At 47.3% G+C, this 16,318-nt stretch overlaps 1 protein-coding gene across 1 annotated transcript in view; it reads right to left on the bottom strand.

The window, feature by feature from the left end:
- The window catches only part of LOC138498208 (fibrocystin-L-like), a 245,145-nt gene that overhangs the window by 146,223 nt on the left and 82,604 nt on the right, over positions 1 to 16,318 (bottom strand). Inside the window, exon 4 of the mRNA XM_069622088.1 lies at positions 3,344 to 3,694. Within this exon, the coding sequence (XP_069478189.1) occupies positions 3,344 to 3,694 (351 nt within the window). The remainder of the gene's footprint in view (positions 1 to 3,343; positions 3,695 to 16,318) is intronic.

Below are 16,318 nucleotides of genomic sequence, written 5' to 3'. Positions count from 1 at the left end.
TGAGTCAAGTCTAAAAAGGAGTCCTGTCTCGTATATGACAACTCTGTCACCTGAACAATGGTGGGACTACTGTTGGTGCTGTGGTAGAGTCTCTGTTCTGTCCTTAGAAAGGAGACTTTTGCATTGGGAGGAACCTTTCTCTGACCCTCCTGCAAACTATTTCAATAAGTTCCTGAACAAAAAAAAGCAGTGGCAAGTCAGCAATTTTTTTTTCTCGAGAGCACCCAGGCCAAGGGACTCCTTTGCAGAGGTTTTCCAGTTCATGAGTGACCAGCATGTCTCGTCGTCCTCTAGTGGCCATTCCGAGGGTCAAGGTTATCTCCAATGTAGCTAATTCCAAGAGCAGTCCTGAGGATCTTCACCTAGAGGCTAAGACCAGGCTAATTCCTGAGGCTCCACTTTAACTTCTAAATCCAGACACAGATCTGAGCATTCTGTTTTGTGGCTAAAACCAAGCAGTGGCCTGGGGACCCCCTTAACGGGTCCAAAAATAGATCTAATTTTGGAGCAGGATCTTCAAGTTTGCTAGGCCCACGCCTGCTCAAGGAGGTGATACAGAGGTTTCCTGTCTGCGTTGTTAGGTGGTATTTACCTTCCTGGCATACCCAAAGGCGTATCTGTGAAAAATGTCAGAGTGGAGAAGAAAATAGTGCCTGGTGGCAACCTAAAGGGCTGCAAAATGGTACTTATATCCTTTACACCCTCTCTAACATTGCAACTCTGCATCCGTTTACCTCCACTGCACAATGGTCAGTGCATATGTGCATGTTTCCTCCACCAGCGACTCACCCTTCTCATCACCACTTGTGTATCCAGACACGGGTCTCACAGGCTTAAGGGGGTCTTCATGGCTTTCAGCATCGTCTGCATCCTGGGTCTGACCTCCCTCTCTTACTCCACAATCAAAGAAATTTCTTTTGAAAAGATCCAGTCTCTGATTATCAGGGAGTTTCTCCCTGGGCCTACAGCATCTATGGGTTTGCAACCCAGCTCAGCCTGTGCTCCTTGCTGCCCTGGCCCCTTCAGCACCCGCCCAATTGCTGATCAATAATGCAGCTGGGCCTCCTGCACCTCTGGCAGCCATTCTTCCGCACCTCCTCCACTTCCACCACAGCCACTTCTCCAACCTCTGCATACCATTTCTGGTGATCGGTCAGATGGGGGCTGGGCGGGATATATGTGGAAGATCTACCCTCTTCAGCCCCAGACTTTCATGAGTGGATCATGTGCCTTTTGAAGTTCCTGAAAATGCCAGTATCTGACGTCACAACAATGCCTGGGTCTCTATTATTAGTTCTTTCTAGGGATTGTCGCAGGGCTGCTATGGACCAAGAACTACACCAATCCCATATGTTCAGGATCAAAACCCATTATTAGAGAACATAGTAATAAATAAGTCCACTTAAAGTAAAAATGGGATCTTCCCAAATAAAATGGTCATGATGTGATTCTTCGGGGAGCTTGGAAGGGCCCACATTTTGTGTTATACCACTAACATTTTCTGGCTGTTTCGGTTTAGTTCAGATAAAGCGCACTAGTATAGTCCAGCCTGGAGGGGATCTGGGTACCCACCAGCAGGAGTGATTCACAAACGAGGAGTAGGACAACACAGTTTCAGAGAGCTTAATATAGAAGAATTTGATTTCATGCATCGTACAGAACTATTATAGAAAAAACAAAGAGCTTTTACATCCAAGAGGACTTCAGGTTTGTGTGATTAGGAGGATTAATCCAAAGAACATAAGAATGTTTGGAGTTGGCATAGCATGGAGGCCTTTTAGCGGAGGTGTGATAGTCAATGTCAGGATTGGTCTTGAACTCATTGAGTTTCAAACGGTTTCCTCTCATCCATTTTTCAACTGCCTCTAGCCTTTTGATACATAAAGATACTGTATTCAACTCCTGTCACTTACAAATTATATTTCATATTTTTAAACTAAATGCATATAATAATGCAACCTTTATTCTATAGTTTTTTGTTTAAGTGGGTGAACTGTTGGCCCATGAGCCATTTAAATAGAGGAGAAAGTCCCAGGCCATGCGTTGCAGGGAAAGTAGAATAGCATGGCCCATGGTGGCAAAGGATGACATAGTTACAGCATTGGCAGGGGGAAGGGTTGGCAAGGTCTACCACGTGTCTCTTTACTGGAACAAGAGAAATTGGTACTGTGTTACTTGATTGTTATATACCCAGGATTTTTTAAGTTTCTAGTTGGACTAGGATTGTGTGGTGCCATTTTCTATTCTCATTTGTAAATGATGGGGTAGTGCTTCAATTATAATTGTTCTTTTATAATGCGCTTAATACCAGCGAGTGCTTTCTAAGCACGAATCAGGATGCCTGTAAGCCGCTGTTCACATTGACTATCCGCTGACTATAGCTTTCCGACTTCACCTACCGCCACACTTTCCTTTCTGTTTTATGTTGTACTGTATGTTTGAGCACTCTGAGGCCTGCGGGTTAGTTAGCGCTATATAAAAACAAATTAGAATAGAATAGATTCAAACCTGTGTTGTGCTGTGTTGTCTTGCTTCCAAGACGCGTTGCCCCTTCCTCCCCAATAGAATTGTAGTCTTCTGGATTTGAGGTGTCAAGAAATAATTGTTTTAGGAGGTAGGTGATGATGTGGTGTTTTATGTCAAGATGAGCTTCATTTCTTTGGAGGGATAGTTTAATAAATGTATATGATTGTAAGACTTTAGTGTGAGCACCAGCCCAAGCTGCTGAGCAGGCATCACTGTAGTAGGGGGCAACATTTTATACTGACAAAGAAAAAGCTGGTTGGGGGTCATGGGGCAAGATGGACGTGGCGGCAGTGGAGAACAGTAGAATACTTGTTTGAGCTGCATGACGCAGAATTTTACTTTTTGCACCTTGGGGCATAGGCATAGGCTATGACATAGCAATTCAGTTTTTGAGAGTTCTGCCTTTGCCCTTTAGTTGTGGTTCACAAGCATCAATCACGTCATAGAAATCATTATACATGGTGCTGAGGTTTTAAAATGTCATGGCATGTCCGATAGAGCGTGCAATATTGCCTTCCACAGATTATAATTGCCGGAATGTTATTTATTGAAACATTCATCCTAATACTTAGGAAAATAACATCTGCAAGCAGAAAAACATGCATTAAGTATTCACTTTCACCCAACACTATCCAAAAGCAAACCTCAGAGGTAAATGTATCTTTTGCAAAAACCAAAGGAGGCACTCAAATTTTGTAAAATTGATACTTATCCAGCATTATTTATAAAAACCAGAAATTGATAATTTGCCTTTTATAACATCGATTACTGTGGCATAGCCTTGTGATCAGACAACTTGCAAACAGCTTCAGTTTACCTGTGGTGTTAGTGCTGTTATTTATATCCTTGGAAGGTGGGTCTGCAATTTCTACTAAAACGGACATTTGCCCTGTACTCCTCCTTCTCCTTCGACGGCTTTCTCTTATTATCTTTGTGATGCGGATTTTGCTTGAAGGAATCTTCAGGAAAGCCGCAAGATTGTTGACCAGGTTAGGGCCAAAGAATTCATCCACTGTCATAGGCGGTAGGTTGAATGCAATCACAAGTTTTGGGGTTGTTCGGATTTCAACAGGAGTGCTACCCCGAAGCAAAACGTACATCATTTTATATTCGCTGTCAAAGAAGTTTTCACCAGCCACTGATGAGCTCAGTGAAGGGAGATATTGACCTAAAAGGGAAAAATAGTGAGGAGGTATGTCATCAAATGTAAACAAATATTTCTGCTAATGTGCAGCGAACCATCACATAGTATAGAAAGTCCTGAAAGAAATGTAATTGACAGAATTCGCATTAGAACCTTTTAAAGAGCAGTTCCTTTTTGAGAGCTGCCTTCAACAATAGGAAATTGAGTGAATCTTTTAGGTGGAGAAAGTTAGTTCTAGGCACAGTGCATATATGAATACATGAGTGTGAAGGGGCCCCACTTAAGAACATTTTCTTATCTTGTTTTTTCATTATTAATATGTCTTAGGCAATGCATTGACTTTTGATATAACTTCAAGGCAGAAGATTAATATTACCATTTAAAATCATTATCACAGCAAGAAGAACAATACAAAATAGCATACGTTCCAACCAGTCCTCACGGATAATCATTATACAGATTCAACAGTTTCAATACTTTTACAAGTTCTAATGACAAGAAAGTTTCATGCCCTCAGGACAGTCAGTGCCAAAAGTCCCTCGCCTGAAGCCACCACTGGGCACTTAGAAATAGCCCAAATGCAGAGATCATAGTTTCTCTTAACCCTTGACACTCAATCATATTATGAAACAGAGATTGACAAAATTCATTTTGACACACAGGACACAAATCCTCTATAGGCCTTAACTTGTATCTACAAACATTTCACCAGTTGGGAGGACATTAAGCCAAAACCCTTGAAAGTGTTTGTTTTCCTCTACCAACACGGAATCTGGTCAGATAATTAGGCAGGACCCCTCTCCGTTCATCCAACACTGAGAGACTACCATGACGTTTTGACAGTCACATTCCTGCAATTGTTCTGATCCAATCTCCTTCATATAACTGCCTTTTAGTTCTAGCCGGATCCAAGATCAAATCTTCCCCCATACTGGGAATGCAATACTCAACACTTTTTTTCTCAGTCTCTGAATGAAGTGGTTATATTGTCTCAACTCTTCCTCATGCATTTCCGCATGAAGGGAGTTTTCCTAGGCATTTTGATTAGCCTGGACAAATAAGTATTACTCCCTCTAGAGGCTCCTAGACTGATGTTCGCCTAAGCCAAAATCATGAGATGTTATCCCCAGGACAGAGCATGTTGTAATTCAGACTTCAATTATAGATACACAACTGGGAAAATGCATGACCAGGACCCCATTTGCGACTTCACTCAAGCCTTCCCTCCGCCTCAAAATCCACTATTTATATCAGCAAAATACTATTGGACAGTTATTAGCAGGATGGAGCTTGAGTTTCACGAGGGGAGGGAGGTCCCTTAGACCATTATCCTCAAGTGATCTGGTCAAAGTCCACCAGCTCAAGGACTTTTGAATAATAGGGAAGTAGAGAAACTGGGAGATAGTTTGCTGGGGCGTTTGATCAGCACAGGGGTACTTCAATATTTGCACATGGGGGAGGGCGCTGAGCCAATCAGGTGGCTGGAACAATGGAAGAGAATATGGGAGAGAATATAAATTTCCCACCCGCTGTTCCAGCCACCGTATGCCCTTCTCTGGGGAGCACCATCTTTCATTTTTATGTGGCGAGCCAACAGGGAGCCTCTCCCAGTTGCCTCCCCACCCGCCCTAACAAAACCAACACCTTCCCCACCCCTGCCCGCCCTCCCTCCCCACTTACCTGTTAGACCTGAGCTTTATGCTCCGGTACCGGCACTCATTCTGCTCACAGCCACCGCCATAGAAATGGACTTGGTCCCTTTTTCCTATGGCAGCTGGCATCTTGTTTTATTTTTTCCTTTCCTCAGGAAATTGGCGTTGCTTGCGCAGCCAATCTACAGAGGAAAGAAACCAACATTTGCATCCCGGATAAACCCCAGGGTACAAATGGCTTTCACCCCGTGTGGAGGGTGGGGGGGGTAAACATGGCCTTTAACGGCCGCCAGGCCCCACTGAGGGTGAAAGATATAGGAGCAAAACAGTTACATTTTTGAAGAAGGCAGAGAAGAGTCCAGTGGAGAGAAAAAGGTTAACAAGCACAGATAAGCACAGGTGATAAAGACTAAGGTCCTCATTACAACTCTGCAGGTAAAAGTGCTGGTAATACGGTTTACCAGCACTTTTATCGGTCCTGCAAAGTATGTGGTTACCAGGACACAGTTGCCAGAATTACTGGCACCAATACCACCTCATCTGCAATTACCGGCACCGGTAATACCAGAGAAGTAAATACGGCAACACAGGCACAATAGTATCACCGGCATATCATGACAATGGATTTTCCGGTAATACCGGAAAAAGCAAGTCAGAGATAACATCACCTCATACCAGCCAGTAAATAGACACAGGTGAGGGAAATAAGGCCGCAAGTGCACCCAATCCACCCAGCTACACACAATGCACACAGGAACAGTACTTAAGGGCCACACCTTCCCCAAGAAAACTTTCCAACACAACAATGCTGCCACTCATTGCTGCTACCATGGACCTGGAGGTGCTCCTTGCTGATGTCCAGCTTCTGGGGCTGGACCAGCAGCAGTGATGACAGGAGGCCAGGGATAGAAGGAGGAGGAGGATGGGGTTACAAGTGATGCAGGTGGCGAGGAGGAGGTGTGCCCTGATCCCTTGCACAAGGGCCACACCACAGCCAGATAGTTACAGAGGACAAAGGACCTGGATGTTGGGTTAATACATGGACATTTACACCTGCATTGCAGCACGGGTAGTAGGCAAAGGGGGGGCACAATTGTCTGGAAAGCAGTAACTGACCAGGACATTTGAAACCCAAGAGGACATCCACATGTCATGCACTACAGCTAGCAGAATGCAACACGTCTGCACCCCGCCACCCCCAATGCCAATGAATCTGTAGACTAGGCAACCTAGGATCATGAGTTGTATGTCCTGGTGAGACATCGGACATGCAGGTACAGACAGACAGTTGAGATTCCACTGTCACAGGTAACACCACTGCCAAGTATGGAACAAGTTACGTACCTTTAACTCCTGTTCTCCAGCATGTGTTTGGCATGGATTCAAATGCTTCATGAATATTCCCTGTTGTGAGGCTGGGAATTCTCAGCCCCTTTGGCCCACCTGATCTCTACCTTCTTCTCTAACTTTCAGTGTTATGTGGATGACACTTAGCTTTCCTTCAGGCTCCCCCCACCCACCTCTCTCACTCATTCATGACTTTCTATCCGTGATTCAGGATTGGTGCGCCTCCAACGATCTTTGCCTTAATGCCAGTAAAGCGGAGACCCTTTTCATTGGGACCACTGCAATCCCTCTCTCACTCTGGCCTTGGACCATCTTCCTTCGAGGCAAAAAACCTTAGTGTCATCTTCGACTTTGCCGAGAAGTCCCACTACCAGCTGCACCTCCTCAAAGGGACTCTTCCCTTTCACACTTTCCCCCAGAAACACACTGTCTCCAGAGCCCTGGTTCTCTCTAGGCTGGACTAACGCAACAGCCTCTTTCTCATTCTGCCTTCCTCTACTCTCTGCCCTCTGCAACTAATCCAGAACAGGACTGCAAGACTTATCCTTTGCCTCAAGCCCAGGGACTGTATCTCTCCAGCCCCGAAATCTCTCCACTGGCTCCCGGTGGCTGTAAGAATCAAGACCATTTGCATTGTCCACAAGGTTTCTGGGGCTGGGGTCCGCACACATCCAATGCTCTCTTCCAAAATACCTTCCTTCTCGAGTCCTTCGCTCAGCTACCTTCAACTTTCTAGTGTGGGGGGTAGATCTCTCTCCTCTGCAGGTGCCTCCCTCTGGAATGGCCTCCCTGCCCCTCTCAAACTCGAGCCGTACCACCTGAAGTTCTGTAAGCAGTTCAAAACCTTCCTCTTCTCCTCTGCTTTCTCTCTTTCCCTCCCCTGCTGACATACCTGACCTACCTGTCTGCTGTACTGACTGGTTGTTTAGAGTCTCACTGGGTACCAGTCTTTTTCTTGAACAGTCATCCTTGCACTGCCTCTGGACCTACCACACACTTGGGGGCTGTAATTGTAACCCTACAGTCTCTTTTGTTCTCTTTGCACTACCCAGAGCCGCGCTGTCCTGGATGCACGTACTCAGAGCATTGCTGCCCTATTTTCCACTCCCCTCTCCCTTGCACTCCCCCCTCCCTTTCTCCTTGCACGTGTCATTCTCACACTTGCACAATCTGAATGACATAAGGCCTAGTAAGATTGTTTGTCTTGTCCTCCATCTGTTTTCCCTCCCTTGTCTTGTCGTGCCTAGAAACACTTGTGTAAAGGCGTGTTATAAATGAGTTATCATATCATATCAGTAGAAAGAAAGCAGTTTTGCTTTAGAATGAAAACTGCTCGTCTCCTCCATAACTAATCACTGTCCTTTGGGTCATACTGCCCCTAGCCAATGACAGTCGTCCTCCTAAACCCCACCGCTGGTGGCCATCTTCAGTTTGGTAGAGCATGTAAAGTGGCAGTATCAACCAAGCAACAGAGGAGAAGGAGGGAAGGTTTGCATGTGAATCCATGCCAGACTCGTGCTGGAGAACAGGAGTTACAGGTAAATAACTTGTTCCTTCTCCAGCATGGGATCTGGCATGGATTTACATGCTCATGAATATGATTACACAGTACATATACACAACCACGGGTGGTGGTAAGGCTCAACACAAGCAATGTCTTACTCCTGGAACAGACTCAACTCAACCAAACTCGTGAAGGTGCGGGTGGCCCACCACGCAGCAGCCCTGCAGATGTTGAGCAGGGGAACACCAGAGAGAAACACTGCCGTTGCTGCAATGGCTGGGGTGGAATGGGCTCTCGGCCGGCCTGGAAGAGGTTTGTTGGCCAGATGATGACAGTGCATGATACAGCTGGAGAGCCACCTGGAAATGGATAGCCTTTCCATGGCCCACTGCTCCAAAATGGACAAACAATTGAGATGTCTTCTTAAAATCCTTTGTCCGTGCCACATAAAACTTGCAGGCAACGTCCAGTGAATGCAACGCCCTCACAGCAAGCATAGATGGGTTCGGAAAGAAAACTGGCAAAACCAAAGACTTGTTGAGATTGAATTCTGAAGGAACCTTAGGCATAAAGGTGGGGTGCGTACGCAGCACCACCCTTGTAGCATGGAAGGTCAAATATGGCTGCTTGTAGGAGAGGGCCTGGATCTCCCGTACCCGCCTGGCTGAGGTGATGGCCATTGGGAAAGCAGTCTTCCACAAGAGAAACTTGAGAGGAGCCTGATGCATTCGATCAAATGGAGGCCCCATGAGCTTAGCCATAACCACGATGAGCTCCCAAGCCGGAGCAGGAGCCTTCACTGGTGGAAAAGTTCTGAAGAGGCCTTTGAGGGACTCCTTGACAAACCTGTGTGTCCACAGGGAGGGCTTACCAGGCGCCCTGGGTATACTGGGAGATGGCAGCTAGATGCACCCTGATAGAGCCAGCCTTGGCCAGGGAATACAGGTACTGGAGGAGCTGCAGAGCTGTGATTTGCAGAGGCTAATCTTCTGAGTCCTGCACCACACTGTGAAGTGTTTCCATTTATGGCAATAAAAAGACAGCGTAGAGGAAGCTCTGGCTTTGGCCAGGATCTTCTTGCACTCCAGCAGCAGCGAATAATGCCCAAACTCTAGGGCTGCAGAAGTCAGGCCGTGAGGCTCAGTAGTGCTGGGTCGTGGTGCAGTATTGATCCTTTTTCTCTGGAGAGAAGATCGGGAAGTGGAGGAAGCTGGATGGACAGAGCCACTGACAGAAGGAGCAGGTCCGGGTACCAGATCTGCTGTGGTCACACCCCAGCAATGAGGATCACCCTGCAATAGCAACGTCCAAGTGTGTTGATCACATGTAAAAGGAGCGGAAATGGCCGGAAGGCATACAAGGGGAGCACATCCCATGGGAACGAGAAGGCATCCCCCAGGCAACTCAGCTGAGGGTACCTGATGGTGAATCTGTGGCACTTAGAGTTTGCTGTCGTCACAACAAGGTCAATCTGGGGTGGACCCAACTTGCATAAGAGAGGGGATAACAGCACCTGAGGAAGTTCCCACTCGAGGCACGATTGCAGCTCCTTGCTGAGCGAGTCCGCTATAGTGTTCTTAGTGCCTGACAGATTAAAGGGTACAAGGAGCATGTCCTGAAGAATAGCCCAGTGCCACAGGGACAGGGCTTCCAGGGAGAGAGTGAGGGAGAGGGTCCCACCATGTTTCTGGACGTAGAACATGGCAATTGTGTTGTCTGTAAAGATCTGCACCACCTTTCCCCACAGCTGAGGCTCGAACGATTTCAGGGCCCAGAAGAATGCCCAGAGATCCAAGATATTGTAGTGGAGGTCCGCTTCTCCGGGAGCCAGTGGCATGCAACTGTCCGTTGTAGGCCCCCCACCCTTACAGAGAGACATCTGTTGTGACAGCAGCCTCGTATGGTGCAGTTTGAAAGGGAGCTCCTCGCATGAGATGTGGGTGCATCCTCCTCCATCGTAGAGCCTGTTGGAACTCATGGGTGCGGGCGATCTTGCCCGTCTAAGCGCTGGTGACCTGTAGCCACCTTGCATCGAGAAACTCCTAAAGAGGCGTAAAATGGAGCCTGCAAAAGGGAAGGAGGTGGAGGCAGGAGAACATCATGCTCAACAGCGACTTGATGGAGCATACATTGCGGACTGTGCTGGCAGACGATGCAGCTGCCCCAGGATGGCCCTCATCATCTCTTCCAAGGGGGTAGCCAGGCATGCTATCGTGTTGAGACGGGCACCCAGGAACAGAGTGTTCTGCAATGGCTCCATGCAGAACTTCGGATAATTGATGGAGAATCCGAGCTCCATCAGAAGGCATTCAGATAAGGGTAGACGTCGACGACCTTGAGGTGTAGGTGCGTTGCCACCAGCCAAACAATTCGGTAAAACCAGTGGCGCTGGTTTCAGGTCGAATGGAAGGGCCTTGAACTGGTACTACCGTGCCTGGACCACAAAATGCAGGAACCTCTGATGTTTCAGGTGAGAGGGGACGTGAAAGTAGGCGTCTTCTTGGTCCAAAGTCACCAGGAAGCCCCCTTCCTTCAGCTGGTCGAGTGCGTGCTGCAACGTGACCATCCTGAATATCTGGGACTTTATGTACTTGTTGAGGCCTCTTTTAAGTCTAGGATTTGCTGCCACCATGCTGACTTTTTTTGTTCAAGAAAATATATGGAGCACACTCTGGAGTCGTGGAGTCACTGAGGGATGGGCTTTATTGCCCCCTTCCTTAACATGGCCAGAACCTCTGGCTGTAGTTGAGCCATGTGAAGTTTTTGACGCACTACAGGAGGAATGTGAGGGTTAAACATCCAAGGTGTGCCCTTGTTGAAGAATGTTCAGCACCCATTTTTCTGTGGTGATGCCGTTCCACTGTTCGACAAAGTTTGATAGCTGGCCTCCCACTGGAGTGTGAAAGTGGGGGCCTGGATCCACGGCGGTCCAGGCCTGCTTGGGTATCTGTGTCTTGGTCTGTGGGCAGCGACAACGCTGTCCTCCAGTGCTGTAGGCTTGGGAGCGGCCCCTGTAGAATTCCTGGTTGGTGGAGTGAGAGGGCTGTCCATAAGGGGTAGGAGTACCCGTTGGAGGACCTGGAGACCTTCCCTCTTGAGGAACAAAAGGACAATATCCTCTGCTGCAGGGTCCCTAGAGAGCGTGCCGTCTCTGTATCAGTCTTGATAGCTTGCAGCGTCTCATCCCCAGACTTCCAAAACAAGTTGCCACCATCAAAAGGCATGTTCACCACCTTTGACTGGTCGTCTGCCTGGAAGTTCTTGGCCTTCAGCCAACATTGGCGTTGAAGGGCCACCCCATTGCCCATCTGGTAGAACCCAGAGTATGCTATGTCCAGTGCCACCGTGATGGTCTGGTCCAAAGCCACCTTGCCCTACTGGAACACAGCAAGGGATTTGATCTTCTTGTTCTCAGTCTCGGGAGGATAGCTCAGCTGCAACGTGCTCGCCTTGGCTGCAAGACGGCACAGAGCAACATGGGTTTGATCCCCGGGTCCGCGCTTAGAAACCTCTGGGTATTAAGCGCATTATAAATAACCTATCATATCATATCCTCTGGTAGGAAATCCAATATCAGTCCCATCTTTTCCCAAACCTCCCTGTCGTTGTCAGGTTTTCCTACAATTTACTGCCTAGGAAAAGGGTCAGGGTGCTGAAAGCAGGAGTGAGGCGCAAGGGGGATGTAGCTCATTGAGTCTGTTGTTTCTGTTATTTTGGAATTGGTATACTTTGAAAACATGTATCCTTAACATTCCCCTTTAGAAGATTGTGTTCCCAGAGCAAGATGGAGAAGGTGACACTCAGCGCTGATTGGCTGGGTGGCACCTGTGAGGTGGTTTGGAATTTTGTTTAGGATTCTAAACTGTCTTTCATTCTCCATCCAGAGCAGGTCACAGCAGTTGGAGCTCTTGAACATTTACCAAAGAAACCTTAAAAAGAAATTGTTAGGGAGAATTCTCCAGAATGGCTAATTTCCCTTAACTACTGAGTCCCTCAGCAGCTTTGCTGGATTTCTAGGATTTATTTATTTCACCTGGTAAGAGTGTGAGCCTTTTCTTCCCACTCTTACATGTGTTTTTGGCTATGTGTTCATGGACCATGGGTTCTCACCTACTCCATAGGCATCATCATTTTACTGTGTGTCACACAGCACCTTTAGTGCAGTGACACAGGGTTGTCTTTTAGACTTCACCCTTTAAACTCAATTTTCTGGGACTGACTACTGTCTCCCAGAGCATGTAAAGTTGCCATTGACTTTTACTAGTCTTTTTAAATTTACAGACCCAGTACAAACTATCTTCCATAGAGTACTGGAAAGGGTTAATAGTTATCCCTTTTTGTCTGTTTCTCATGTAACATTATTTCGTTCCCTTTTCTTTAAGATTTGGCTGATGGCAGTGGTATCTACCATTTTTATTTTACTGCATGCTATGGAAATAGCCTCGGTACTGTTAGAGACTATGGTGGTAGCCTCGAACCTTAACCCACTGGACCCCTTTTAATTTTATTTGGTTCCGGCTGGGTTTATTCGCCATTTCTTTTTGTAAAGGTCTTTCTCGTTTTATTCTGCGTGCCAAACCAGGTTTGGTTCCTTTGTTCACCGTCCTTTGGCGGGCTTCTGCTCCTAAGCCCCCCTTAGGCGCCTGAGTGTCTGGGTGGGCTGAATGTGAGGGAGGGGTTATAGGCCCCCTGCACAGGGTCTCCTTGGAGACCCAAGTTGCACTATAATCTGATTGGCTAGGTGACTGTCTGGCCAGGACACCCACCCTGCTGTGTGATTCACAACCAGGCTGTGTGAATGAGGGAAAACTGCATAAAAAGCAGGTCTCTTGGACTGGAAGGCAGAGTCGCCACTCTATTGAGAGAACCGAAGAGAATCTGAAGGAAGAGAACTACTGCAACAACTGAACCTCCCGGTGAAGTCCTGCTGTGGTCAGAATCTCCTAAACTTCAACGACAGAGAAGATCTGCAAGGAGTCTTCGACAGTCGCTTCAGGAACCGTGAGCCTGCAGGAACTGCCAGGAAGTACCGCCGCAGCTACACCAGTCTTCTTCATCTAAGGTACTGTTCAAATCCGGTCGTTCGTTCCGTCCAACCGCAGAGAAAGTGTTTGAAATCTTTCGCTAACCCGAGGGCTTGTCCTTCTCTACTCTTTTAAATAGCTTTTCTTCCAACCAACTTCGTTTCGAATTCTTGGCAAAGACTTAACCGCGAACTACTCTGAACTTTGTGATCCTCTGCAAAGACTCTGAACCATTAACATTGGCCCAGGCCTATTAATTTGAATCCTAGTTGTAGTGCGCCTTTTCTAGACTGTCCTGCTTACTTACTTGTTGGTGCTGCTTAATTTTGTATAACCTTGTCTTTCCCTCTCTTTTTAAATTACTGGAGTGCCATTTTGCTCACACTTCATTTTGAGCTTAACTTGTCCAGAATTAACGCCGGCGCATGAACTTCGGTGCAGTAAAAAGGAAATTGCGAGAAGCAGGCTACAAGTACATGTTGATCTACCCTGCGAAACCGAAAGTGTTTCACAACAACAGAGCACTGTTTTTCGATACTCCTGAGGACGCGACAGGATGGTTGGACACGCAGTGCTGCCCCCCGGAATCGGGTATCCAGAAAGAAGATGGCGCAGATAAGTAACATGGAGACTGCGGCACCTAGAGTGTTGTAGTATCAGACACTGGGACTAGAATATAGGGTAGTACAAAGACTGTTGGAGCAGGGCATCCAGGGCTTCATATATATGATCCACTGAGTACGGGAAGTTCTTGAAAGGTGCAGGAGCCTATTGGAACCAGCTCACATACCCCCACGAATAGACTAGTTAGGTTACCAGTAGATCGGTGACACCCTGCAGGGTTCCTAATCTCGGCAAACCACGCATGGCAATGGGTAGCCTTAAAATAGTAACCTGGAATGTGAGAGGCCTCAACCGCTATCTGAAAAGGAATAAGGTAATGATGTACTTGAGAAGGCTGAAAGTGGACATAGCATTACTGCAGGAAACTCATTTTACTAAGAAGAAACTAGAAGTGGTTAAGAAAAAGTGGAGAGGGACCACCACAGGAGCGACATATTCTGCTTATGAAAGGGGGGTGGTCACGTGGGTGGCACCTCATGTGCCGTCTCAGCTGCTTCAGGCCACAGCAGACCCAGATGGCAGAATGATAGTGGTACGTGGGATGCTGGAAAACAGAGAACTGAGCATTATAAACTCATATGCCCCTAACCAAGATACGGCGGCCTATTTTAGGACCCTATACGGTAAAATAAGCCCCCTACTGGGCGGCGCGATTTTATGAGGAGGGGACTTCAATTGTACGCTACACCCCAAAATAGATAGGTCAGATAGTAAACTAGATAGACCCACCCCAGCGGCAAAGGTATTACAGGCCCTGCTGAGAGATTTTGGACTAAAGGACGTCTGGAGACAGCTACAACCGGAAGATAGGCATTATTCACACTATGCGGCCCCACACAATCTGCATACGAGATTGGATTATATGTTTGTTGCCTCGGAGTTGGTAGGAGAAATTACAGGCTCAGAATATAAAGCCAGAATACTATCGGAACACTCCCCCCTGATCTTGGAGTGGAGGCACCAACCCCCTAGAGCGAGAATCCTGACATGGAGACTCAGAGCTGAGGCCCCGCAGGATTGGCTATTCCGGGAGGATCTAAGGGAGACGATTAGTGAGTATTTTGATATTAACACCAGGAGCGTGCATTCAGAAGGCACCTTGTGGGAGTTTAAAGTGATAGTACGAGGTGCAGCAATATCCAAATCCAGAGGGCTCCAAGGGGGCATAGAACGAGAGCTTCAGGAGACAGAGAAGGAACTGGAAAAAATGATGCAGAGGGGGAGCAACTCACAGGAGGACGCCAAACGGGTGGATCTATTACAACAAACTAGCAGGGAGCACTGGGACAGACTATGTAAATTGAACTATAAAAAATATATTGAAAGGTAACATGCAGGGAGAGACAAACCGGAAAGGCTGCTAACATGGTTATACAAGACACTAAGACCAGTGGTTAGAGAGATAAAGGGGGAGGAAGGCCAGACCTGGGACACTCAGGAGGGAGTCGAGGGGTTCCTTAGATTCTACAAACGCCTCTACACGGATACAGGGGAGGAGATGGGCCGGGAGATCCAGGAAACATTAGAAGATATAGGATTAACCAAATTAAACGATGAAGAACGGGAGGGCCTGGATGCCCCGATCACAATAGAAGAATTAGAGATAGTGATTCAGCACTTACCTATGGGTAAGGCTCTGGGGTCTGACGAGTTCCGCAGTGAATTTTACAAGATATATAAGCAGCAGGTACTCCCCCCGCTGCTCGCAATGCTAAATAAAGCGCTTGAACGAGGAAGGCTGCCGGAGTCTCTGAGGGAGGCAGTGATTATCCCGCTCCTGAAACCAGGCAAGCCAAGCACGGATTGTGGGTCTTATAGACGCCTATCCATGCTCAACCAAGACAGTAAAATTCTCACAGCAACGTTGGCAAACAGGCTCAAGCGAGTTATTGGTAACCTTATACGCCCCGATCAAACGGGTTACGTCCCAGGCAGGAACTTAACCGACAATCATAGGAGACTTCACCACATCATTGAACAGACAAAGAAGGACCCCGGCGAAATGGCAATAGTCTCGTTGGATGCCATAAAGGCCTTCGACTCGGTGAGGTGGCCATGGTTGTTAGCGGCTTTGAAAGAATATGGGATGGGGCCGGGGTATCTGAGGTGGGTCAAAATGGTATATAGCTCCCCAACCGCCAGGGTCAAAACTGGCGCAATAATCTCAGACAAATGGCAACTTAGCAGGGGCAATAGACAGGGTTGCCCCTGGTCATCCATGCTGTACATCCTTGCTTTAGAACCACTGGCAATCTGCCTGAGACAACAGTATGGGGAGATAGGGATCCAAACGATGTCATAGTATACAATGACATCTTGCTATACTTGCGCTTCCCAGAAGAGAACCTACTGATGGAATGTTACGCCACCCTCTCGGGCATAGCGGTAAACCCCAAGAAATCAAGCATGTTCTCTCTGGGGAGATACAAGAGGGCCCCGTAAGGGAACTTACTGGTCTTGCCGATACCCTGGCAGACCAGGACATTCCAATACTTAG

This window comes from Ambystoma mexicanum, chromosome 5q (genome assembly GCF_040938575.1).
Source record: "Ambystoma mexicanum isolate Mex_15411 chromosome 5q, UKY_AmexF1_1, whole genome shotgun sequence".
NCBI classification, from domain to species: domain Eukaryota; kingdom Metazoa; phylum Chordata; class Amphibia; order Caudata; family Ambystomatidae; genus Ambystoma; species Ambystoma mexicanum.
This window is presented reverse-complemented; position numbering and strand designations above follow the sequence as displayed.